This window comes from Brachionichthys hirsutus, chromosome 8 (genome assembly GCF_040956055.1).
Source record: "Brachionichthys hirsutus isolate HB-005 chromosome 8, CSIRO-AGI_Bhir_v1, whole genome shotgun sequence".
Lineage (NCBI taxonomy): Eukaryota > Metazoa > Chordata > Actinopteri > Lophiiformes > Brachionichthyidae > Brachionichthys > Brachionichthys hirsutus.
Genome location: NC_090904.1, coordinates 5,447,827 through 5,475,784, shown reverse-complemented (window position 1 = coordinate 5,475,784; position 27,958 = coordinate 5,447,827). Strand labels below are relative to the sequence as shown.

The 27,958-nt window shown below is 39.3% G+C and overlaps 1 protein-coding gene across 1 annotated transcript; it reads right to left on the bottom strand.

Moving 5' to 3' along the window:
- Positions 1-901: 901 nt before the first annotated feature.
- Positions 902-10,324, bottom strand: slc6a1b (solute carrier family 6 member 1b). Its single transcript, XM_068742969.1, has 14 exons — positions 10,078-10,324; positions 9,696-9,827; positions 9,423-9,523; positions 8,814-8,923; positions 8,293-8,425; positions 7,349-7,483; positions 7,057-7,160; positions 6,485-6,609; positions 6,026-6,138; positions 5,417-5,548; positions 3,443-3,545; positions 3,177-3,277; positions 2,802-2,969; positions 902-1,015 (listed from the first exon to the last, which is right to left on the bottom strand). The coding sequence occupies exons 1-14, from the start codon at positions 10,322-10,324 to the stop codon at positions 902-904; spliced, it is 1,818 nt and encodes a 605-aa protein (XP_068599070.1).
- Between the last annotated feature and the right edge of the window lie 17,634 nt (positions 10,325-27,958).

Genomic DNA, 27,958 nt, shown 5'->3' with positions numbered 1-27,958 from the left:
TTTTCACACTCACATATAGAAAATGACTTAAAAATCATTCTACAAAAAATAGTTAGACAACATACAAAGTTATTGTTCTTTAGAAAACAAAGAAACAATTATAACAGTCTCTAGCTATTTATCATACAAAGTTATTTTTTTTGCTGTTGTTTCACATAAAACCAAAATAAAGTTGGATGGTTCAGAATGCCAGAACTCTTCTTGTGCTTTTCAAACGGTAGTGCCAGACATGGGCGGTAAACATTTCAGGTGAACATTTCAGGTGAAGTGCAGTATGCTGCAAGGGTGTGATATTCTGGCTAAATTAAGTTTTGCACATAAAAGCAGATTATTTGGCCTTACCTGTTGCACATTCCCTTATTATTATTTTTTGCCTTAAATTGGTAAATATTCAGGTTTCTTTATAACCCCCCCCCCCCCCCCCCCAACTACTGTACTGTATTTATTTGAATGGATTTAATTCATGTACAAGCAAAATACATTTAATCAATAATTTTATTTGTACAATAACTGTAATTTAGTAGATTAATATCTTCAAAGTAGCACAATACTATTGAATCAACATGGGCCTCCAAATTTAAATTATATACTCAATATACAGTAATTTCCTAAAGTCACAGTTCCTTTTCTATTCTAAAAAGACTAATCTTTTTGCATAATGAAAATCACAATATCACAACAAAGTTGCTGGGTAGTTTGTTTTATAACTCTGCATTTTACAAATGAACAACAGATAAAAACCTAAACATGTCTGTGTAATCAGGTTGGTCTCGTGTGTCTCCAGGAGGTAGGTGAATGAAAGCAGACGTTGAAGTCTGGTGGTCGTTCCCAACCTTGATTACATTTCCCTCTGCGTAGACTGCCAATCTGGCCAATGAGACGAAGAGACAGGCAGAAGTTCCTAGATGTAAGCTTCTTCATTGACAGGATTCTGACTCTGATTTTCTGTTTGTTGGTCCGGGCCATTTTCCTGAGCCTTCACTAGCCCCACAGGCTTGATCATCATCCGCAGACGCTGCAATGGGGGAGGCGCAGAGAGGAGCAACAAAATCACTGCTGTCTTATAGCCGAAACGGGCACAGACGATGCCAGTGAGACATTGTCATATACCATTAGCAGCTGTAGAATTTCTGATGAAACCCACGAGCTCTGACAAAGCACCAGCTACACAGCTGTGAGCTTGATGAATGCAGAGCCTGAGGCTCCGAATCGATGCATTCAATGCATCTTTTCCTCAGAAAAGATCCCTGTGCAGTCGTCCCACTGTGATATACGGTGTCATGCATCATCACTACCTGCGATATGCCAGACAGAACAATCCAAAAGCCAAATCTCAAAATGCTAATAAATGTTAAATATGACAAATTTACTCAGCCCACAAAACTCAATGGAATCATTACAACAATTATAAGATATCCTAAGTGTTCTGTGAGTAGTTATGGATCTGTGGCACACACCAATTTATATCAAGTGTTTGTGAAACTTTGCGTCTGCCTGGATGCAGAGAACTAATCAGCTGGGAGATTGCTGCAATTAGACAATCAGCCATCAGCTGGCACTGAAGGATCTGACACCTGCACATCGCCTCCAACAGCCACTGTTCCATCGCCTGCAATTATGGCCCATTTATTCTGTGGCTGGAAAGCTGTTTGTCACTAGAGACTGTTTGATGCAAGGTGATCATTCACTGCAAATGACTGCAAAACAAATAGCTCTTAATGGAGATGGAAGGCCTGTAAAAGGTTTTATCTGCTACTGATTAGGAAATCAGATTAAAAAATGCCGTGCACCACTCGTCATCTTAAAAATGAGTGCAATTTTCTAAGAAGATGTTGGTTGGTGTCCTAAAAAAGGCTCTAAAAAGGCTTCAACGGAACTAATTAGAAAGTCTATTTTGCTAATCCTTTTATCATTCCTGTACTCTTCATGGCAGTTTATCCTTTACTCTATCGCGAAGGACTTGCATGACAGTGTAGCTATAATACACAGAGCTAAATCACATTGGCCTAAGCTGCCCATTCCAACATCCAATGTGGAGAGCTCTCCCTGCTAAATTACCTCAAACTACTTTTATTGAATGCAAATACAAATGAAGTTCACATAAATCGTTCATCGGTGCATTCTGGCAAACGTGCAGTGTGTGAGCGTGGCTGCTTGTAATCAGAGTGACCTTTAATGTTCATTAAAGTGTCCCTTCATGGTTTAAAGCGATCTCTTCTGTGAAGATCCTCAGGGCACGTGTGTCCTATTTATATTACACTCCCAAAACATCACCACTTGGTTGCCTGTGTTCAATTTGACACTTACACTGTACGTTATAATATAATTCAGTCAAAGATCCTGCGTAGCACATAATCACCGCCCCCTATTATCGCAGCAGCTGCTTTCTGCTGACTGCAGATTAACACTCAACCCAACCAACAGATGAGAAATACTCAGAGGATGCTATAGTGGGAAATCAGTGTGTATTTTATTTGCGTAATAAAAAACATTGGTGTAACTTTTATGACAAATAGGTGTTTGCTATAATATTTGCCACAATTTTCTTTTACTGTAGATACTGTTTGCAAGTGATCCCATTGTCACCAACTTATTCTGTTAATTTGGGATTGATTTGGACCAAAACGATGATTTCTATCAATTATGTTTTAAATAAACAAACCAACTTCATGCTGATGGGGCTTTTTTCTCCCAGTATAGTATGTATTGAGTTTGTATTGGTTTTGAGTCAAAAACATCCAAAAACCAAACAAACAGCAAGATTTAATTAAACTGCATTACCAACTTCTTCACTATCTTACCTCTTTGTATGTGCCTTTGAGTGTGAGAAACATGTAGACCATGTAGCCAGGGATGAGGGTCATGGAGGAGAGGGCCATACACCAGCCAACCCCCTGGCCCCAGGCTGGGAACACATAGTCCCCCATGGTGAGGGGAACCATCTGCACTGCACTGAATAAGAAGACTCCCTGGACAAAAAAGGCAAAGGAGGTCTCAGCTTCTTCATTGTTGTGCTCAAGTACAGCGCAAATATGCATTTTGAAGCATTAGATCGGTCGAAACTTTTGATCAAATGAATGAATACATGGTTTGGTTACTCTCACAAAAGAAATATCCGACTGTTATTTCCCTGATGTCTGGGACATTGCTAAATAATGCATCAGGATCGAACTTACAACCACAATAAGTGGAGTGAAAACAACCCAGCAGGCCTTCCAATACAGACAGGGCCTGTAGCCAATCATCTCCTCAATGTTGTCGTAGAATTTATTCACACCTGGAACCAAAGATAAAGCACGATGAACGCAATCTTCATGATCTCATGAAATAATTTGCTCCGTTGCTCAGATGTTATATCTTGACATCTCAGCCACTAAGAAGTCAATGCCGAGGGGTGTGTAGCGCTGTCGTGTGTGACTCTTGAGACGTGATTGTGGCTCACCGTAAAACCATGAAATTGAGATGCACTCAAAGAAGACCAGGAAAAGCAAGCACATCCCACTAGCCGAGTAGTAGTCAAATAATTTGAAAACATACAACCCTCCCTGTGAAAAGAAAGAAGAAAAAGACAGAAGATGACAATAAGACGGATTAAATGGCTTCAATTTTAGAAGCTATTACAGTGTTGGAAGTCCAAGACAGTAACTAATCGGTCAAGCGGAATAACATCAAGGGTGAGAGCACCATCGGCTGTCACTGGTGACATCTCATTGGTGAGGACATCGCTAGTGCTAAGACTTCCTTGTGTTGCGGTGAAGGTACAACATGACCAGGGCACAGTGAACAGCTCCTTGAAACATATATTATCTGGCCACAATCAATTGCAATTAGGAGGCCCAGCTCAGATGGGACCTGCAACAGTGGTTCCACTTCTGCCCCGTGATGCATGATGTATTCTATACTGCCTGGAGCAGCGATTAGGGTAACAACCTAATCCTAATAAGGCTGCGCATGTGGCATGATGGAATGCAGTTTGGCAGAAGTGGAGGGACGATGAAGGGTGCGAGCGTCATTAGCAAACATGAACTTCGCCTGCAGTTGCTAATGTCATTTTTAGCTCCACCCCCAGACAGACAGAAGATTTATGCTGACTTTTCTCTGACTTCTATCGATTTCTATTCCTGTTCTAAATGATAAAGTGACTAATTGTAAACTTCAAATGCATACATATGTTTTTTTTAAATGCCCCTCATAGATTATGCAGGAGCAACTGGTGCTGATTTGAAAATAATATATATATACAAAGAATGACTTTGACCTCAGTGTGGTGAAGATAGCCAAACAGAGCATGCTGTGTCAGAGAAGAGGTTTGAGATGTGTTTTCAATTTGATGGATTTGTAAAGGGAAATGTTTCTTTTCTCCTGTTTGATGTAAGGCGAAACAAAAACTGAGAATTTACTGAGCCTGTTATCAGAGGATGTGAGATAAGTGTACGTCCACAATTAAATTAATACTTTGTCTTTATTTTACTAGAAAACAAATAAATGTTACCATTAAAAAACAACTTCACACTAATAATATTATTTATCACACAACAGCAATTTAGATTCACGATTAGCAAATGTGTAAACTGACTGAGAAAATTGTTTTTATTCCTTTGAAAAAAGAATTCAGCCACTCTGAGCCAACATAACCCAATGCATGTATGAATCAGAACACTTGGAGAAGAAAACCATTCAGACATGACGAGAACATGCAAACAGAAAGGCCATGTTGGAAATGCTGGAATTTGAAACCAATACCTTCTTGCTGTGAGGCAACCGTGATAACCACTACGCCACCGTGCTGCCCTAAAGCAGTGGCTGAATATAACATTAATATGCAAAACATTTAATGGAAACTCAGCTATTAAACCTTCCCTATCATGGCAGATTTTGAAATGGGTATAGAGTTGTTAAGGTGGTCTACAAAATCATTAGAAATCACTGTAAAGTTATTAAATACTACATTTTATCAAGCTCATCACACCAACTAAATGTTTCATCATCCATTGATTCAGCAACCAGCAAGGAAAACGTGGAATTTAATTAAGACTCTGAACCTGTTTCATATTGTTTTAGGCTTGCAGAACCAACATGACATTAAATGACCTATAAGTCACTTCAGCTTCAAGGTGCAGTCACAGAACGAGTATACGGGTCCATGACATTTCTGTTTTTACAAATGAAGCCGCGATATGGGCGAGCTGGTCTAAAGACCTGGCAGAGTTAACAGTCAAGGCTGTTCAGCTGTTGAGGGCACACTGCCAGTGTATAGGGAGATCATCAGGGCAATGCACCCCCCCCCCCCCCCCCATAGTTAGTGAGTTATTGACTATGATGCAGGAACACAGATTAACCTTCTCCTGCAGCTGTAGGTGTTTTTGAAATAAATGCTGTACAAAGGAATATCTATGAAAAGTATTGCTTTTTTTACCTGGGTGATGTTGGACAGTCCAATCAGGTAAGAAACAAAGCAGATGACTGCAATGAAAATCTCTCTGCGTTTTCGGAGAACATGAGGAAATTCATCAACGAGGGCGGTGATGAAGCCTTCCACAGTGCAGAACTGGAAAGATTGGAGAGTTATGTCAGAACTGCTTTGCAATATAACACTGCCACATTTAAAATACTATGTCTATTCATAGTTCTAGGGGTCAGAACTAATGTCCGTGAATGAAAGAGTAACTGTGAGACTTTGCATCATACTAAATTATTTGCATGGACGTGGCCTTTTGGAAGCCCATTACCCTGAAACAGCAGGATCTTGAGCTCAATCTCAACCATTATTTCTTTTTTTATTAACCTGTACTTATATATGTCAAATAATTTCTTGACAAAAGTGCCAACATCAGCATTTTACTATGAATGTAGTCCGATAACTGCCGCCATTTCTGAGTTTTAAGTTAGGTTCAACTTTACTGTCATTACACGTGTACAAGTATTAGGTAACAAATTAAATTTAGGATCTAACCAGAAGTGCAATTACGAGACAGAAATGTGCAAAAGATTGGCAGCTGTTATGTGCAGAGACGTGGCGCTGTACCTGGCTGTCTATTCCCAGCATCAGCAGCATGGAGAAGAAAAGTATTGACCAGAGAGGAGAGATGGGGAGCTGGGTCACAGCCTCAGGATAAGCCAAAAACGCCAGACCAGGTCCTGGACACACATAGAAATCATAGATAATGTTAATGCTTATAACATCACAACCATAGAATTATTTACCAAAGTACTTAAAGTGCACTTGTATTCTTCCAAGGATTCTCGCCTTTGAAACGTCAAAGACTCAATGTTCAAATTGAGTATTTACAAAGGACAAGGAGTTTTTGCAAAATTGCTGAAAGATTATTTTGTATCATCAAGCTGGAAATAGCTCGCTAAATCATTCTCTTCCTGACTGAAAGAATATTATCAGGTAATTTCAGCGGTGAATTATTGCACAGTAGACAGTCTGTCTCGTCTGTGCCTATTGTTGCCATTGAGTTTCAACATCGATTGCAATTACCTGAAGCTGCAACATCAGCAATGGGCTTTTTTGTTATGTAAGCCATAAAGCCCACGATGGAGAAGATGACAAAGCCAGCAAACATGCTAGTGAAGGAGTTGATGCAGCAGACAATGATAGAATCTCTGCACGGGAGAGACAAAGCACAAGGCAGCCATTGTCAGTCCTATATCAATTCCTTATCAAGCCGTCGCACATTGTCGAGAGGGGTGGGGGGGGGAGAACCGTTTTGAATCCTGCAGAAGCACAATAGATGAATACATTTATATTGACCTTTTCTCTTGAAATAATCACCTCAAGTGCTTTCAAAATAGTTGAAGGAGCCATGTATGTTTGTTGATGGGCCCCAGACCAGTTTTAATCTGACAGTGTAAAGAAGCAAACAAAATGTATGCGCCTGTCCCTTAATGGAAGGCGACACTGGGATGTTGACAGCAGACCAAAGATTATCCCAGGAAGAGACATCTACAGTCTCTTCAAAGAGTAGACAGCAAATATTCCCCCTTCACTTGAGTGGATATTTAATCCATGTGAAAAATCGGTCTGACGTGCAAAATATTACAGTCACCAACCTGTACACGTTGTTATTGAACGGATTGTAGCTGCCAAGAGCAATCAGAGAGCCTAAACCCAGGCCATAAGAGAAGAAGATCTGTGTGGCAGCATCCAACCACACCTGACACAAAAATGAGAACAAATGATGTCAGAATACCCCGACGAAGAAACGCAACTTATTAAAAGCTAATGCTAAAAAGAGCTATTTGTTCAAATAAATTCCCAATAACCCTACATCAGCATAATTAGTAAAATTATATTGTTTTATGTCTATAAGCCTTCTGTTTGTAGGAAAGCAAGGAAGTTTACCTCAGACTGCTTGAGTTTGTTAAAATCTGGTGTGATATAGAAGAGGATCCCATCAAAGGCACCAGGTAGAGTGACGCCACGGCAGAACAGGATGAACAGCATAAAGTAAGGGTATGTAGCTGAGAAGTAAACCACCTATTGGACGAAAGGTTACTGTTAGTTGTTTTTCTTTTTTTTTTACTCTTTATTTGTCTTGTCATTACACACCTGACTGACATTATTTATATTTGTTCCCCAAGGTATATGCAACAACCAAGTTGTTAAGCTGGTGAACCGTGTTACCGTACTGTGGCAGCGTAGCCACAGAACAGCGCAGCACAGTGACTTAGTCACCCATCCCCAGAGGCCAGCTGACCCCAGAACGGTTGTTGCAGCACATTCCCAGCGTATTATTTCCCTCCTTATCTGAACTAGTTCTCCATTGAGCTGTCAAATAAATGAATAGTAATTTAACCAGGGGTGATTATGTCACTTAATTGGCCAAACATTAGAATAAATTATGAATCTAGTGTGATGAAATGAAACATAAATAAATTAAACAAACAATACAAAACAGGAAGTTCTCTGCTGATGCTTGGGATCACTTGGGTGATTGGATTAAACAGAAATTAGATGAACATGTTGGTGATTTTTTTTAAAGGAAGCTGGGAGAAGATAAATTGTCAAAATATTGAATGTCATTGACCTGTGTAACCTGAGAAAATGTGATGTCGTTTTGTGATTCAAATATTTCATGACAACAAACTGAAATTATGAACACATTGCAACTTTAATTTACATTCTAGCTCATACGCTTGTAAATCATCTTAAAATCCAATCGATATAAAAAGTAAATATAAATTGTCTAGAGACGTTATGCAATAGTTTCTTGTGACAAGTAATCTAACATGTTTTTGCACCAGACCTGTGACCTTCATGTGGCGTTGTCCTCTCTCTTTACTCACTTTGCCAGTCCAGCTGACCCCCTTCCAGATACAAAAATAGACGAGCACCCATCCAATGGCAAGTGTGATGGCCAGCGGGATCCTGATCTCCCCAGGCTTCTCTAGACCATCGGTCATCTGGTGCATGTTACGTCTGCGGTGAAGGAGTAAAGAGGTCTTACACCAATGAACAAAAACACATTTAATCTCATACATGCAGCATGCATGGGTGCAGACACAAATTGTCATGTGTGTGAGTGGATATTCACACAGAACCCTCATCCTGGTTTTCTTTTCTAACCCCCAAAACCTATAATAAAGTGCAACAAACATGGGAAGTCATGCTAGATGCTAATTTTAGCCATTCCCCTTATTGTAGGCACAAAGTTTTTCTAAAAGTATCTGAAAACATATGACATTAAAGGGTTTGTTGAACCATGAGATCAAACTCCAACCCTGGTGTTCTTTATATGCACAGAGGGTGCCATACTGTGTATCTAAAATGTGTCCATGAAGGTATTGTGATCTAAACTCCAGCTTACTCCCAGAACTCCACCACTGCACTGGTGAGGTTTGTAGTGTCTGAAATGCTGTGGTTAGTATAGCAGCGTTCTGTGTTCCAGGAGTTGCCACAACTCTGCCATGGCAGCTCCTGAAAATTAAAGAAAAAGAAGGAGAAACAAATCACACAAGACAATTCTTCTTACTTGGAACACTCTCCCACCACTGGGTCCCATTCTCTCTGGCTGTTGAGCAGCCAAGACCATGATACTAATTTAGATTTCATGCTTTTCTCAAAGGAGTGAATGCCTCATCATCAAATGCATTTATCAATACATTGTGTACGGTGCTAATTATGTGGGAAAGGAAGTAATAAATGTCATACCCTGCTAAGGTCTGTGCAAGAAGATAATAAAAGGTGCTGGCAAACAGCAGCTGCCGCATAACTTACTATGTACAAATAAATAAATAAAAATGCAGCTCTGACAAAGAACATTTAACTTAATGTGTGACAACATTTTTAAAGGAGCCAATTAAAGCCAACCAGGATTTTATTTCCTTTACATTTTCAAAAGGTCTCATTATATATTGTGATATCTTATTATCACGTTACTTCATTAACAGTGTGAACATACATGCTGAATACTCACGGTAGTAAAGGAGTTGTACAGATAGTAAATAGCCCAGGCAATTATAATGATGTAATAGATGTTTAGCCAGAAGGACAAAACAGCAGCAGCCATACCCACACCTGAAATAATGAGAAAGTAAATATGACATGTTAAACATGGCTGAAAAGAAAATTATACCACGTGTATGAGAATGAAAACACAGATTTGTGCTCTCATCTGATTTAGTCAATTTAAAAAATAATAATAATAAAAGCCTCAGGGCCATAAGATTGTTGGTCATTTATGCTGTACCTTTGAACAGCGGGGCCAGCTTCCACACGCCAAGCCCTCCAATCGAAGTGTACTGACCAAGAGCCGTCTCCAGAAAGAAGAGGGGCATGCCAGCAAAAATGAGCGTCAAAAAGTAGGGAATCAAGAAGGCCCCTGAAGGTGAATCATATTAACATTAATTAAATACAGATCAGATATTGGTCAAAAATAACTAATTGGTTTCTGTCAATATACATCATGGTGCAGGTTTTCGCATGCTGTGCGCAATTACGCACGGCTTCAGTGCGTGAAATACAATTTTAATTAAAACCCTCAGAGCGACAACTTGCAGTGTATGATTCCGTGGTGTTGCTCTCTTTTTGGTGCATAGAAAAATGGAAAATTGTGAAGAATTCCTCTTTACCTCCTCCGTTTTTTCCACATAAATAAGGGAATCTCCAGACATTTCCGAGTCCAATGGCGTATCCGACACATGAGAGAAGAAAGTCAAATTTCCCACCCCACGTTTCTCTCTCGGGTATGTCTTTTTTCGTCTTCTGCACTTTCACTACCAAGGTTTTGGGTTTGTCGTTTGGTGTAGTGGGGGGCGCGTCGTTCACAGCCTCCGTTAAGACGTGTCCGTCCGAGGTTTTGGTCCCGTTCGTGGCCATGATTACTGCGCGTAATCCTGACCAGCAGAAAGAAGGGGTTTCAGCACCGGTCCAGGCAAACTGCTGCTGCTCCGTCCTGCGCACCCACCTCCCTGACAACGGCCGAGCAAAGTGAAGCAATTGGGATAATAACAGTGATCAAGAGCGGAAACAGGGGCAGCGGAGCAGAGGGTCAGCGAGCCTGAAAAGAGAAATAGAAAAAATGAGTATGGGTAAAATAAGTACAGCAAAAAGCCTTTGAAATAAAGAAATGTCAATTAAAATTTCGCTATTCATCATACAAATAAACATAATATATTTTTTTCCTGAATTTAAATGTTCGTTTAAAAAAGGATGGAATTAATTTATTCTGCTTGTTTAAGATGTTAACGTTTAAAAAGAACAAAATTACAACTATTTACGTCAATAACTGAATAATCGCTTATTATTAAGGGAGATGGGAAATGTGGTGAAATATTGATTCTGCTAATGCGTAATTGCGTATCTTACTGACCACCGGAAAAAAATTATGCTGGTAAAATATTAAAAGATTACCCTTCACAATTATTATCCAATTCTAATGATATTACATTTTCTCCATCAGTCGACAGAGGAAACAAAAAAAGCCCCCCAACGTTCCTTGAACCCCACGGAATCAACTAAAGTCTTCTCGTGCAAGAAGAATCATTTGAAGTGCCCGGGGTGAATTCATGTGAGCAGAAATTTAGAGCCTGCTTTTGTCCTTGATTCATTACACTCCGAATTCAATGGCCTTTCCTTCCTACAGCTCAAGTGTTCTGCATGCCCGCCCCGAATTCCACGCACAGCAGTTAAGGCAACACCTAAATGTGCTGAGTTCTGCGCGCCTGCCGAGAATTGCGTGAGCCGTAATATTTAAAGTGAATTGATTATACGCCGATCAAAGTTTCCTCGGCATGACCTTTTTTTGGGGGTTTAAGAGCGCGTATTTGACGTCTGTCGGTCATCTTTCCAACATTTTAAATCATGTTAAACATAAATGTAGAACTTGGCATAATACCTGTTAAAGAGAAGAGCAATTAAACACTTTCAGAAATCAAAGATGGTTATTTAATAACCCGGAGAGCCAAAACTTCACTGGAGTTTTTGAGGATGTATTTTTTTGATGTATGATAAATGTAAAATCGTCTCGTGATTAGCTGAACGTGCACGGCAAGAGGATCGCGCTCTTTGCGCTCTCAGTGCGTAATTGAAAAGAACACCACAAGGCGACCAGATCACAACTCATTTAAGATTTTATATGCTAGGTTCAAATTTGGATATAAAATCTTTGTTAATTATAATAAACAAACCTTTATATTTACTTTCATATTCCAGGTTCACATAATAAAGGCCCGAAAGACAATTTGGAACTTAATGAGCGAATAATTCTATGTCTATCTTATCCACACAGACAAAACATTAGCAAAAACAATAAATACATTTAAAACGCGAGGTTGCAGGACGACAAGATCAAACACATTTTCGATCCCCATGAGACAAATCTCCTGCGACGCCATCAAATGAAATCCAGGCGCCATCCGTGCGCATTGCGATGATCGCGACTGCATTTGCCACTTTTCTCGACGCTCTTCAACTGCAATGATGCCTAAAAGCAGAAATCTAATGTACCTAACATGCATACTGGTTACTTACAATGAAATCCCTTATGTTTCTCGACTCCTTTTCCGATGGTAAAATCGATTTTTTTTTTCTTCTTCTTGAAGTTACTTCCTTGCAGTTTAGCAAATAAAATCAAGGAGAAAAGTTTGCATCCGACGTCAGCAAGCGAATGTACGTTCCTGAGCGGAGAGGATGGTGGTCAAAGTGCGTCCTTGAGAGCGAGGCGCTGTCCTGAAAGGAGTGGTGCTGAAAGAAAGGAGGGGAGAGAAGACGGGGAAAGGAGCTGCCACCGTCTGACTTGTATGGAGCAGGGACGGAGCAGGGACGTATCATGGAGCGCAGAGAGATCCTCACACGCATCTACACAGCGTCAATGTCGCCTCAAAGTCGACCCTCCCCAACTCCACTTCCACCACTTAGATGGCAGCAGGTTGGAGAGAGACGCATCCTCTTGTCTCAAGGTTTTATATCCTTAGTCCTACAGCTCTCTCTCTCTCTCGCTCTCTCTCTCTCTCCAACATTTGCATTGCATCCTTTATTTGCCTTTGTTCGAAGTTTCCCTACATTACTTAAAGTTGCACATAAGTAACACATATCCGTAATGTGAGTGACACCAGGTTACAATTATAATTTGTCAATTTTCTTGACTTCCTTTGATCCATTAACATGAAACAGTTTGTGTAAAAGCGGCAACACTAAGATTAAACTAGGCAGCGTAATGCTGCATCAAATGCTGCGTCTCCAAACCAGCAGATACAAAGGAAGATGCCGATGGCTGGTCTCACTTCTGGCAAAATGCGATAAGAGGACCCCAGCAAATGAAGAGAGTCATAGTGTGTGTGAGATAAATTGAAAACTCTGCTTATAATCTTCTTAGCTTGCCTTCTACCAAAATGAAATACCCATGTGGGACATCCCAAATGAGCTGTCTCAATGCAGACTTTAACTCACATATTGAGATATATTATTAGGGTCTCACTGGGAAATTAGACTCTCGCAGGGTGTAACAGTTACAGTATGATTTGTGAGAATGAGAAAGGATTAAACCAGTGTTTGCCTTTGGGAATGACACACATGTGATTGAAGAAGATGGTGGTGATGATTTCCTTCGTGTCTGGTTTCCCACCTGTGCTCATCTACTCACTCACATCCCTTCCATCTTTGGTTTTTGGTCTTCCTACATCATACTGTACATTGTGCAGTGCTGACACAGCGCTCCTGAAAAGCCACGCCGCTGACAGTGAAGGAAAGAATGCCCAGATGGTGAACCAATGAGGGGTGAGCTATCCCTCTAATGATACAAAGCAAAATTGAGCATTTCTAATGCCAGCTGGCTGATTGGCCTGCAGGCTGCGGCACTTCAGATGTGCAAAAAAGCCTCATGTTTCCCTACGGCTGTCACATGAGACAATTTAGAATGCCGCAGTGATGAGAGCTGGTGGGTGCTGCCCTTGTGGCCCTGGCCCCACCTGATGGTGAGCCTGTGTGCAATGGAGCTTGTAATTACAGAGGGAGGTGGTAGTAATAGAGAGTAGAGCACAGGCAAACACACTGGAAGACAGCTGCCCTCATGTCAGTTTCACTGTTCAGACACAGGGGACAAAAGTGATGCTCTGAAACTGTGGCAGATTATCACTCATGCAATACGGCCGATGATGACAGCGATAATGATGACAGATGCAATTTATAGCGCCGTTACACTGCCAGCCTGAGACAAATGTTGCCTCATAAGTTCTAAGAGGCGCTGCACACATGGTGACAGACTTTATGCACATAAGTAAGATTTAATGTAGTGATAAACTGCAAAGACTTTGTGTGGGTTGTCATGCATAATAACAAGGAGAATCAGGAAGTGTACCAGTCCTGTGAGTTACATGTGAATGTAAGAATAGGACATGCCATACTAAAAATGGGAATGCTAGCATGATCACATTGAGCAAGTGTTTATCGTATGTAATCTGCATGTATTCAGTGCTAGATGGTCACTTGAGGGGAGGTGAAAGGTGCAGCTGCCTGTCATAAAATGGGGCAAAAATCGCTGTAATCATCTCTGCATCTCATTCATTTCTATTCAGTGTGCAGCTGCAGATGGAGAAATTCTCCCTTAATAGGAGAGCTAACATGAACTCATGGTTGTCTGGACAATCCCTGCCCTCACACATCTTTAACTACTCTAACTACTTCAACTGTGTTGAATCTTATTTTTGCTCTCACTTTTTCTCATAAATTTTGCTTAGTGCCAAGCCAAAATTATTTGTGATTCTGTAGAATGAGACTCACAGAAAGTTATTTTTAATCTTATATGTTGAATAAATGTCAGCATTACAGTTCCATTTTATCAATATGTTGGAGGGCCATGGAATTTATGTGAAGTATATGAATCATTTACCATTCAATTTCAGTTTCAATGTATTCCAATCAATGCAAAGTGTTGAATATCTGGCAGCGCGGTGGCACAGTGGTAAGCACCATTACCTCACAGCAAGAAGGTTGCAGGTTTCAATCCAACTTGTGGCTTTTCTGTGAGGAGTTTGCATGCTCTCCCCGTGTCTGCATGTGTTCTCTCCAGGTTCTCCGGCTTACTCCCATCACCAAGAACATGCAATTTAGGTCCAGGTCGTTATTGAAAAAGATAATTCATTCTCAATTGACTTACCTGGTTAAATAAAAAATAAAATAATTTCAAATCACAAGTTTAAACTAACATATTTTTTTAATGATGTATATTAGCCCAGTGTTTGTGCATATGAAAGACGCATAAAGACTGAGAGGTAATTATTAAAGACACAATCAAACACACAAAACAGATTGGTCCAGTACAGTAGGTTTTCCACAGCTCCTAATCTGAAAAACCTCTTCTCTTTTCTGATGGTGGGAGGGGCTGTTTTCAGGACCAGTCATGTGTAACACTGCAGGACCACAGAATGTGTCTGTGTCTTCATTGGTAAGTCAGTCAGGTAGGACACTGTTGGGGTCGCTCCAGAAGAGCCTCGCTGCAACATTTCCGTTTGCAGAGAAAAGATGGGGACAAAGTAATGTGTCTGTTGCTGGGAGATTCACAAAAAAGAACCCAGGGTCCATTTCTGAATAAGAGGGAGGATGAAAACACAGCCACAAAGTAAAACAAATACACCCCCCACCCCAGCTTCCCCAACTCTTCTCACAGTCAGGCAGGAATGCAAAAGGCGACCAAGGTCCGAAACGCTACTGCAAAGCCAGATTTTTTGGAAACCTCCCAAAATCATCAAGAATTGCATTATGAACCGTTAAAAACCAAAATACTCATCAATGTGTATAACATTTATACACATGATAACTCATCATGTGTATAAACATTTATAGAAATACCAGAATGAAGCATAAACATGTACAGCGGAACCTCGGTTGTCGAACAACTCAGTTTACTTATCACAAAACGGAGTTTTAAATGCCTTTCAGAAATCGAACGCACAAGTGGAGCCGAGGCGAACCGAAGACACGCGAACGAAGGTGGAGTCTACCAGAGTAGGTTCAGTTTAAGAGTAGATCTGCCGTAAGAGGACAGACTGGGCACCTTTTTTGTTTTGTGTGCATGTTTTTTCTGATTTGTGTTTTTGAGCTCTTAGTCGGGCTCAACAGCTATTGCAGGTATAAAACAAGGGAGGTCACAGGAGTGTAGCCTGTTGTGTAGATTCTGCAATAAAGATATAAAGATGTTGACAGCTACATATTAACAGCTTTATGGGTTATAGCAGAACAGGTTAATCAGTTTTGCTTGAAAGCCACAAGAGGAATTAATGGCACAACTTTCTAGCTCAAAAGAATAGAGGGCTATGGGTTGCTGTTATGGAAATATGAATATACACACATTGTACTGTAGCGATGTCCTACATAAATCTTCAGTTTCGTATAACATCAGAGTGGAGCGGAGTCGGGGATGGGGGTTTACGTCTGAGACTGAATGAGTGAGTTTGATTTAACCTCCGCCTCGCGGAGGTGAAAATTAATATCATCTTATGGTACTTGTGTGACATCAGCATGGAATAGGAAACCGTCTCCTTTTATTTTTCATAGTTGATGAATAAAGATACGAAGAACAATTTAGAACATTTTGATGAAGATTCAGACCACCATGTGCGTTATTTAAATCCAATTAGGAGGGGAACGAGCTGCTTGCCGGAGGTTTGCACTCCAGTGCTTTTCTAGTTTAGTTTAGTTTAGTTTAATTTGATGGGATAAAACTGTGGAGCTGGGATATAGAAAATATCCCTTTGATCACTAACAAGCATTTAATGATGAACACTGAACACGTTTTCTGTTTAGTCGTGTTGCAGCTGCAGGTACCTAGAGGTTAGACAACGGTCTTGGATTGAAGAGCGCTGATTGGAACTTCAGTAAACCAGCGTACAGAAGGACTGAGGATCTCTGGGGTGAAGTGTCAATTAAATCTACAGCCAGGAGCAGGAAGACGTGATGAAAGGCTAACATCAAAGTTAAAAATAGGCCGCTGGATTGAAGGAGGGCGTTAAAGCTGGTGTTTAGACTGAATGCTGTGGCAGAGGAGTAAAGTCGACAGGCAGAGGGACATAGTAAGATGCTGAACTGAAACAGAGGAGGCTTCGGTTGTCATCAGGTGAAAATACAAAAATTGGTTTGGTCTGAAAAATCTTTGAGCTTGAGGATTCTACGCAGGATCTTCGCTGTCCCTAGGACTGCTATATATATAAAATACTAGAAGCTTTTTCAGAGTTTCACATTGCTAAAATGTAAAGAATTAATTTGTGTGTGTGTGAGGGAGATCCCCTTTAAAACCTGCAGTAGCCATTTAAAAACTGCTGCTATTTGTTGTTTCTTATGTGGAATGCAGTCCTATCAACTGAGCTCTACATTTGCTTTCTGATTGTGTGTCTGTATCCACAATGTATACATGTACAAGGAATTTTAGCATACATGTGTATGGTGATTGGAAATGAATGAGAGCAGGTGTCAGCAATCTCACCATGCACCCCTACTTATCTCCTATTCACCCAGGCCGTTTCCATGGTAATGAATGAATGGATTGCGACATGGATGACTGATGCCAATCCTCCAGTCAGCAGCTGAAAACGGACACACACTCACCAAAAAAATAGTAAAAAATTAGATTAAGTCTGAGCAAAGCCTGAAACACAGTGACACACACCACTGGGAGATTTTAATTTTTGGTATCCAGTTTAAATTCTGATTAATTTGAATGAATTATTAGAACAGTTTGATGTCTGATAGTCTAGTTAGTAGAATAAGAAAATGCTAATATTATGCAACATTATGTCAGCATCATCTGTTTCTTGTGGGTATTTTCCATAACGTAAAGTTGTGAACAAGAAAAAAACAAAAAACCTCCAAACAAGGCCAGACTTCCCTCTCCCCTACACAGTCATGTAGGGTGGAGACATCTATCTCACCACAGAATTTTATCTGGATCTGATTCAGAAGGGAGTCAGTAAACAAAAATAAATGCTAACATCAAAAACCCCATTTACGGATTCAAAAATCTGTTACAAATACACAGCAACTCAGATTCACTTTTACTTTTCATGGTTCCCTGAGTGCTTTTCTAGTTTACTTTGTGTACACAATACGGTATAATAGCATGGTGATGGGTATATATTAGATAGAATAATAGCATGGGGATGCTATTATACTTTGTTATGTCCTATGTGATGTATATTAAGCAAAAGGATGCAATGTTTGCAATATGTCCATTGGTTCCAGAATAGCATTTCACGATGACTCACGGGAAAGAAGAGATACTTCATTCATGCAAGAACAAAACAGATAAAATTGCCTTTGGCATTTTATTTGGACAGAATTACCCTGCTCTGCTTTCCGCTCGTGGTATATCCGTGTTAATGGCATAAACCAAATAATCCAGTCGTTATCACAAAGCACATCATTATACGATAATACCCCATCTATGTTGACACACCATTAGGCGTAGGGAATTTGGGTAATGTGCTATACCGCCATTTGCAGATTCTTTTTTCTCAGGAGATATATTTTAAGGCTAGTGAGAAAAGGAGGAATGAGGACCCGAACAGTTCCTGCAAGGACACGTTTTGCTGGAGCATTATTGAAAACCATTAGAAACCTTCATTATTCTGATTTAATGGAAATAGAATAGAATAGAATAAAAAGCCTTTATTGTCTTTGCATAGTGGATATACAAAGAGATTAGGAGCACTGCTCCGTCCGGTGCGTAGTACAACCTAATAATAATATAAGAAAATGCAGGTAAATGTGACATAAAATTCAAGTAGGATTTAAAGTGATCAGTGCATGCGGTGAGAAAAATACAGTACATTTTTTATTGCACATTTAGATATTGCACATAGTGAGTGTTTGTCCAGATTAATCCTGGTTGTCGTTCAGAAATAGGTGAGTCGTAGTATAGCAGGCTTTGTACCCACTACGCTGATTCATTCAAGAGTAGAAAGGGTGGACATGCAGAGAAACAAACAGAAGAACAAAAGGAAGTAGATATACCAAGTGGAGGAGAGGCAGAACAACAAAGATGGACTGAATACTGAATGAACCGCTAGCTGAGGGATGTTCCTCGAGGCATTTCTTCAAACCCCAGTTCACCACAGGAGACTGGAGGCAACCAGAGATATTTCTGAATTTTAAAGCAGGACATTTTTGAGGAGCATTAAGTGTCTTTGTTTTTTTTTACATTATCTCACTTTGGCACAGCTTCTTTCCAGATTCACAGAAACCTGTAAACTGTATAGCAACGTGAGAGTCGTCTTCAGTGTGCATCAAATAAATGCAATGATACAGATGCTTTACTGTAGTTTTACCGTGTGAATAATGATTTCACGGTTACTAAACACAGTAATGGGGGGTAATCCACCATCAAGCCAACAATTATCTTTCACTCTCATACAAACATAGTGCACAAAAAATGTTGGTGTAAAAGTCTTTTTTTACATTTTCAAAACAGTCTATTAAATATTAGATCCAGATTTGTTTATTTGATTGGATTTTTCTGGACTCAGAACTCATCTCAGAGACAGATAAAGGTTTAAGTTGTTCTTTTGAACAATTACCAGTTGCTTGTCGCGAGGAGCAGATTGTGCTGTGTCCGAGTGGCAACTAAAGTTGGTCTAGAATTATTTATAAGAGGCAGGTTATTGCTACAAGATCTGCTGACAAGTATAGGATGAGAGCAGGGTTAAATACTGTGTGGGCTAATTGAAAGATGAGGGCCCGGCATGTAGGATTCTTTTCTTGTCATTGGGTTTTTCTCAGAGAAAAAGAGTGGAACAGGGAGAGAGAGATAGAGAGAGGGAGAGAGAGGGAGAGAGCCAGAGCAAGAAGGTACCAAGACAACTTTCTGTTAATAAATCTGCTTTCAACCAGAAAACCAGCATGAGGTTTCTGAGATTTATCATTTCATATGATAAGACACACACACTAATACAGTGAAGTTTCAAACCAGTGAAAGGTGGCATAGTGCTGGTGCCATGAGTAGAATGTATTGAGTATTTTAGAGATCAGCGGCAGAAAAGTGTGATGAGTGGAAAGAAGGATAGCAAAATTTAGGAGTAAGATAGAGAAGAAACAGCACAATCAAATCTGAGTAGCATTGAATACAAAAATCCTTCAATATTTAGAGCAATATGTGTTACTGTTTTGATGGTAAAATGACTCACCAATAATTATGTTACAGCCATTCAGCCACAAAGATTTAGTCTACAATTTTTATCTCTGGTAAATGTATGTGTTCCCAAAGTACTGCACTACATGATACTGTACACGAGGTGTGTACACTCTGGATTGAAATGAAAATAGAAATACATTTGGTTTGTGGTGAGTATAACACTTTGAATATCGATACGCAGTCCATGTGTATCTAGTAATTAGACACATTAGGTCAAACACTACTGAATTATTATTTTCTTACCTATAAGTCCCATTTCAATTCATCAATCCTAATATGTAATATTTAATTACATAATGTACCATCACATTGTACTTTTGTGTAAAGTAGGATATGTATCTTCAGTTTTAGGGCTCAGTGTGATAAACAGCATTCTGCTGAGCTTTGGCTAAAGTGTTACAGAGCTGCTGCCCCATCTAACCAGTGACCCATTCAACCAGTCAACATCACTTGAGTGAAATTGGAGATGTTGCCATTGGCGGATCCCTGAATGGCGAGCAAGTGTGTGTGTGTGTGAACTTGTGTGGATGGAGGGGGTAGCTGTATGAATCAGAGCCAATGGGTGCACATATGAATGTGTGCGGTGTGAGAAAAATAATTAACAGCTTCCTAAAATAAAAGGTTGTTTGCTGGTTCATGTGTATAATATATTTATGGTATAGACACAGGCCTGTATGTGTGTGTGTTTTTCTTTTTTCTTTTTCTACAAATGGAACCTGCATTGCTGTATAACAGTTTTTTTCAAGGTCACGGCTAAATCAACAGAAATTACACAGCTGCCAAAACCTATTACTGCAGCAGAACCATGCAACACAGGCTCTACCCAATGGGCATAGACCACTCATTGAGTGTACTAAGCAAACACACATTCATCTGGGCACACACACGTCTGAAGGTGTGTGTGTGTGTCTGTGTTTGTGTAAGAGAGAAACAGAGAGGGAGAGCAAAAGAGAGCGAGAGAAAATGGCACATATAAAGCAAGTATTCATATACCGGTACCAGCAATTACACGTTAGATTGCACATTATCTAAAATCTAAATTTTTAAACATTTTATTCATTCCAGGCTGCATGATCGACTCTTAAACCTCAAGTTCAAAGGCCAAGCCAATGTGAACTGAGCTACTGCTACTGAGTTTGTAAAATAAAAAGTCTTCCTGAAGTTGCCTGGAGATAGGGAACCATGCCTTAAAACAGATAAAAAATACGCTCACTCTGAAGATTTTTTAAATGAGATATTTACTGTAATTTGCAGATTTCAGTCAAAAAACCTTGCTGGAATATTTTATAAAACCAATGGCAGTAACCATGCAGATAAACATGCACACAGATCAATCAGACAATGCGAGGGACCAAGCAATTAAGAAAGCCATAAGCAATCAGCTGAGAGGTGGCAAGGAAGAAGTATTACAAAAAGAAACTTCCATTCATGCAAATTCACCTCATCTTAGAAAATACATAACAATAAATCTATTTATCAGGACATGAAGACTGAAAAAAGAAAAGAAGGTTTCACATCTTAGGTCTAATCACAAACCAGTAAAATATCAAAATGAAACTATATATAACTATATATGGTATAGATTTTGGAGCCTGGGCTGCCCTGTGGCGCAGTGGTAAGCGCTGTTGCCTGACGGCAAGGAGGTTGCGGGTTCGAATCCGAATTGTTTGTAAAATAGGACTTTGCACATTCTCCCCGTGTCTGTGTGGGTTCTCTCCAGGTTCTCCGGCTTCCCACCCCGACCAAAAACATTCGTCTTAGGTGGATTGGTGACACTAAATAGGTGTGAGTGTGTGTGTCTTTCTCTGTGTCGCGATGAACTGGCGGCTTGTCCAGGGTGTACCCCACCTCTCGCCCATTGACTGCTGAGATAACGGACGAAGGCTGTTGGAAGATGAATGGATTTTGGTGCTTATACTCTCATGACATCAAATGGTATAATAATGTGATTCTAAAAAAACCCAAAACTTCATGAAATATAAATTAAAATACCAGTCAAAATACACTATTACAAATCTAAATTAGGTTAACTATATATAAAGAGGCTGCACTCAAATAGAGTAAAGTGCTCAAGTGGAAACAATGTTTTTATTTCACTCTTAAAAATATCAAAAATAAATGAAGAATAGTCATAGGTTTTTTTTTTTAGCTAATAAATAGTTTCCATTGCATTAAAGCTGCTTTGTTTTTCAGGCTACACTTAATTTGCTGCCAACCGAAGAAGAGAGCGAGGATGATGGAGAGGAAGAAAGATGCCTGGAGAGTCCTCGGGCGTCTCCCCCATTGACCCATGAGCTGAAACTCAAATAAGGTGCCGAGTCACGTCACATTTGACATCCTTACCCGTGAAATGCAGACTGACTGACTGACTGTCTGTCTATCTATCCATCTATCTATCTCTGAATGATTCAACCCCTCTCATTACATATAATCACACACGTAATTCTAATGTGTGCTGAATTGTCATACTTCATTAAAAAATGCCTGTGTGTAGGTAAAAGTTCACAATTCCGTGAAATACTCGGTGTACTGGCACACCAGTACGAGCGGAGTACATTGACGATATGTACAATCCTCAAACAGAAGGATGCTATCAGGAACACAAAACCTTCAAAAGGCATAACTATTATGTCTAAGTTTATGTAAGTGCACGTGCAAAGGTACAATTACTTCTCTGTGCATGGTACACCGCTGTCTTGAAGGTTAAACTCGTAGTAAAACTACATTTTATATTACAATAATACTGTGAATCATTTATTATATCAACCAGCCCTGTACAAGATAAATGTTACAGAACATTGATGATTAATGGATGACTGTTTTAATGGCACCGTTCCTTGTTAAAGTTAAAGCTGTGATTCAGATTCTAATTCTCTCATGACCTACTTTAATTTTTGAGTAAATGTTACAGAAGAACAACATTCTATAAATGATATAACATAATATAAAGTATTTCTCACCGGTTTATATTCCCAGAATTGTATGCTGATTCCATATAAAGAAAAGATGACCACAATGTTTCCTTTCCTGCCTGTCTGCTCTCAATTTCTTCAGGTGCAGAAACCATTTTCTCTTTCTTGCCTCCTTTCATTACACACCAAATTACACATGCCCCTCCCCTTGGCATTTCCTTTTCCCCTGCCTTAGTATATCAGTATATTGCCACTATTGATCACCTACCTTCCAGTTATCCCATCCTGATGGGGTGATATGCAAGCGTTCAAATCTTATAGGAGATAAATAACAAGGAAATGCCTTGTGTTCAAAGGCATGTTCATCATGGTAGATTTAATTTCCTTTCAGGACAGAAATGTTATCGCCATCAAGTGACAGGGCTAAAGGCACAAATCCTGCTCGAAGAGACAAATCACAAATGCTCAAATACAGACATTCATGTGGTCAATACATGTGGAAGTCATACAGAAGCATTAGTAGACACATGAATAGCGTCTCCACACTCATGCACTCGTCTTCGTGGTATTGAAGCCTGTTCAGTCGTGGTCCTTTGGAATTTGCTGCCCCCTGCTGAAATTAAAAGAATAACTCCACCATCATGTCTCACTCGATTGGCATAGATGGCATGCAAGTCATTTTAGTCATATGTCTATGATCATTTGGCTTTACCTTCAGGTATGTGGCTATTGAGTTGTCGTTGCCCTGTCCATGCACAATGTATAAATGCAAACGTAGAATTATCATGATTTATTTCTTCTGTAATTCAAGACTTGCTGTTGTTGTTTCTGGTCTATTTTCCATCTTTTTATTTCAACCTGTCCTTTCAATTTGCTTCCTACATTTTGTTTGTTTCATAATCATTCATCCAGCCCAGCGTGCTGTCTCATTGTACATATTAGCAGTGCAAAAATAACATTTACATTTTCAGTTCTCTACTTAATTTACCTCATGAGATACATATTGATATTGTATTCACAGTGAAGTAATTGTCTTGTACATTTTTGTCTCTCTCTCCCTATCAAAAGATCAGAATGCAAATCTAGGTTGCTAGTATCTTTAGGCAAGATTGACTTTTGGCAGTGGAGCATTGTGTTGTTATCTTGGCGCTGCCCTAAAGCAGCACTGCCCCAGAAGACTGTGCATGAGTCAACTAATCTGCTGTGCCTTTTCCATAACTGGAAGGGGGAAATGTGACTTCTCTCATTCCTGTCTTACTGACTGTTCATCTATCTGTTCTTTAGTATTTACTCATCTGTTATAAGATATCTGCATCAATCTGGATGCATTGCATCACCTTTATACATTTGTACCAATGCTGGGATGTCTGCTTTTGCACTCTAGAATAATTAATGGATTGATATAATGGCCTGAGTTTGAATGAATAAGGTGTTTCTGTTCATTACAAACATTCAGCTGAAATTTCAGGTGTAATTATTGATGTATACCATACAAACTGAAAAATATTATTCCTACTAACCTCCTTCAGCTACTCTTTCACCCCACTACAAACAAAATGAGGAGGAAATATAGGAATACACTTTAATGCCATTTAATCCTAATACAATAAAAATACAATATTGATACATTCTAATGAACAAGCAAGTTACTTAATGTTTTATTTCTTCAATTATAGTCACCATGGTCACAGTTCCAAAACAAACTGTATTGTACATGAGCACATAATACTACCTCCGCCTATATCAAACTAACCAAAAATTGATTCGCCATTGAACATAAACTGCTAAATATACAAAACTACAGGGCACTCAGAGAGTGAATCCCACTATGGCATGCCTGTCATATTTTAATCAGCTTGATGATAAACTGATATTCATTGTGTAGCTTTCTGATAAGCCTCCAAATCCAATCACCAGTGCCCCTCCCCATTTTCTTTGAAATCTGTTACAACAGTTACAAATGGATCCTGATGAAATTTTCAGGAAATGTTGGGAATGCTACCAGCAACCGATGATTACATTTTGATGATGATCAAGAAGAGATCCTGGATTACGTATCACTTTGAAATTGTCATTAACATTGCAGTAAATGGAGCATCAACATTTGTTCCTCAATATCTCAGTTGATTATTGTCCAATGTTTATGGCATTGGACACCGTCATTAGGGTGGGGACCTCTATCTTACCACTGAATTTCAGATCTAGATACTGTCGCGATAGAAAAATATCCGGATTATTCGCATTTACTTATAATGGAGGCTTTTTCAAAAAATCACTCTGTGTGCTCTTCTAATTTTGCTGTTCTTGATTTATTTTCAGAGCGTGTCATAAAAGTCTCAGACAAGAGGATTTTGTGGATCATAATGTCAGAAATCGGAAAAAGGCACTCAGTATGTTTCATACTCGATACAGGCACTTAGATCTCAGTAGGACTACAAAAACCCTTTCAATTTCCCTGCAATAAGCAGGGGAACTCAGAAGATTTTAAAAATATGACCAGTTATTTTATTTACTTTTTAACATATGGAACTTGTCTTCAGCGCTAAACATTGATGAGTATGATGAAATGGTGAAATTAGTAATGTTTTGCGCCAGAATGTTGTCCAGCCAATGTTTTACCATGTTTTTGTTTACCCTAGGTTGCGCAGTCACGACAACAATAAAAAACATTGCTGCAAACCCAAACGGCGTCTTTACTCTGCGGGCTGAGCCTCCTCAAATATCTGAACCTACAACCACCCCTGAATATCTAACTCTGGTCTCTTAACAGCACTTACCCGAGGTTGATGAATCATCCATGGGCAGCATGGCGGCGAAGTAGGTAGCGTTGTTGGCTCACAGCTTCAAAACCAGCTTGAGGCCTTTCTGTGCATGTTCTCCCTGTGTCCATGTGGGTTCTCTCCGGGTTCTCCATCTTCCTCCCACCACCACAAACATGCAAATTAGGTCCAGGTCGTTATTGAAAATAGTTCTCAATTAACTTACCTGGTATATATAAAGGTTAAAAAAAGCCATGTGACATGAAGCAAAACATGACGTTGCCGGCAGCAACAATTTATAGTAACAGGAATCAAACCTGGAACCTTCTTGCTGTGAGGCAACGATAGGCACTGTGCTACCTAGTTATTTCTACTTGTCTCCCTATTGAAAGAGAACAGGAAATGGTTTTAGGAGGTGATAAAAGTCATCATATCCATATATAGTCATATTCAAATAAAGATTTATTTGCATCTGACATTCAACTGTTTAATTTTTTTTTTATTGAGAACATGTTAGTAGAAAAACCAAATCTTTACTTAAATAATCTAAAACAAAAGTTTAAGCCATGATGGTAAGAGAGTGAATCAACATCCACACCAGTTTTATATTGACAGAACAAATTGAAGCAACATAATTTATTTCAGTCTCCGCTAAATTAAAACCATGCCTTTTCTACTGTGATGTGAATATTTCATAACCTCATGTAAAAAGTACAGTATGTAAATTAAAAATCTCAGACCAAATTTTGTCGTGAAATTTTAGTATATAAAGTTATTGTTTTAATTAATTGGGGGTTTTCTCTGCTACGTGCTGTATCCTACATTCATGTTGTATGTCATACATGATTGATCCAATTATTTAAAATATAATCACAAATTGATCGATTAAAACCAAAGGAAAAAATCAGCATCTAATAGATCTTTTTTAGGATAACTGCAGGGCTCTCTAGTGAGATTTAGATCAAGATAAATACCAGGCTAGTCTACTCCACTTTCATTCAGAACATTTATTTTTAAAAATGATTAAGCAGACAGATCATGTGTCCTGTGAATACCAAAATGGGTGGAGAACAGTACAGCACAGTACAACACCTGTCATAATTCTATAACAAGACTTTTTGAGCACCATATCAAAAGTCAAAATAAGGGCATATTCTTTTTAATACAGCATTTCTCTGAAAACATTTTTCATCTCAAGAATAGACCACTGATTTCTAGAAAGAAATGTAAAAATATACATCGATGTGATAAGTGTTAAACGGCAGGCAATAATTTACGTTGCACATACAACTATTAGCTTTGCACAAACATCAGTGAGGAGATAATCATGCCATAATGCAACCACACCAGAGGGACCAATCACATGTTTAGGAGGATGTCACAGTGTAGACAGAAGGGGCTGCAGTCACTAATTACTTCCTCAATTTCCCTCACTGTTTACTTAATCACACATTTCCTCAGGTCATCATTTCCTGTATTTCTTTCCCTCTATTCTATGCCTCCTCCTGAAAAACAGTAGGGAGAGTTTCATCCTCTCAGATGCATTCCTTTGATTGCATTTGCATCAGGAAACAAGGAAAGAGGGGAGAAAGGAAAAAGGTTGGGAGAAGCAAGGAGGGGAGGTAGGATGACTGGTGGATGACCTGACGGGCTGACTGATCTGAACAATGAGACCAGCTCATTTACTGTCACTATAATTATATGGGCAGCCATTCCACTCCTACAGTGGCTAATACCAGGTCAGGGAAGCAAAGACAGAAACAAAGATGAGAGAGAGAGAGAGAGGGATAGCAGAAAAAAAGAGAGAAGAGGATAAGGGGAAACAATAAAATGAATGGGAATAAGAAGACATATTAATTCTAACACAAGTGGAAAAGGAGGTCAAAATGCAGGAGTGGAAGCATGTCTATCTGTCGCTGTTAGGCTCTGCATAGTTACTGTGAAATGAGAGTTACCCACAACTTACAGGCGGGCAGCTGAAGGAGAGAGGTGCGCTTTTAGACTCAGCCTGCGAGTCACTCTCTGAAAATTAAATGGAAAATGAAAAATGTAAACACTGAATGATGGAAATTCATTTAACCCTTAAGGATTATATATGCCCTCACACAGTAATCAACAACCTAACAATATCATTCACTTATATCCAGTGAGATGAGTTTTTCCATCTGCCTCAATGACAATAAATTCAAGTAAACAGGAATCACTGAAGGCCTAAAATAAATGTTCCCGCAGGCCTAACAGTTACATCTGGTTCATGTATTGCCAAATGTAAATGATTAAACTCCACTCATATTTATGCCCCTCTGTAGCCTCAGTACAAACACAGAATCCTCTCTCCACAGACAAAACTATGTAGAATGGTCCCCAAGTTGCTAAATCCTAGTCAGGTTTGGGTGCCTTGTCCCAAAAACAGAACCGCAGCACAATAAAAGTACAGCAAACAACTTTTACAACACAACACATTGGTATTTCTCTACCAAGTTTTAAGCATGTTCATGTTGTATGTCATAAAACAGACTTAAAGTATTAATGGTTAGAGCGAACCGTTTTGTTTTAGTCAACTGAGAACAAACAATTATGTTATGAATGTTTGTGCAAAACAGAAACACTAACGTGACGTTTTTCTTTCTTTCCTTTTTTTTTTACAAAACAAAAACAATGC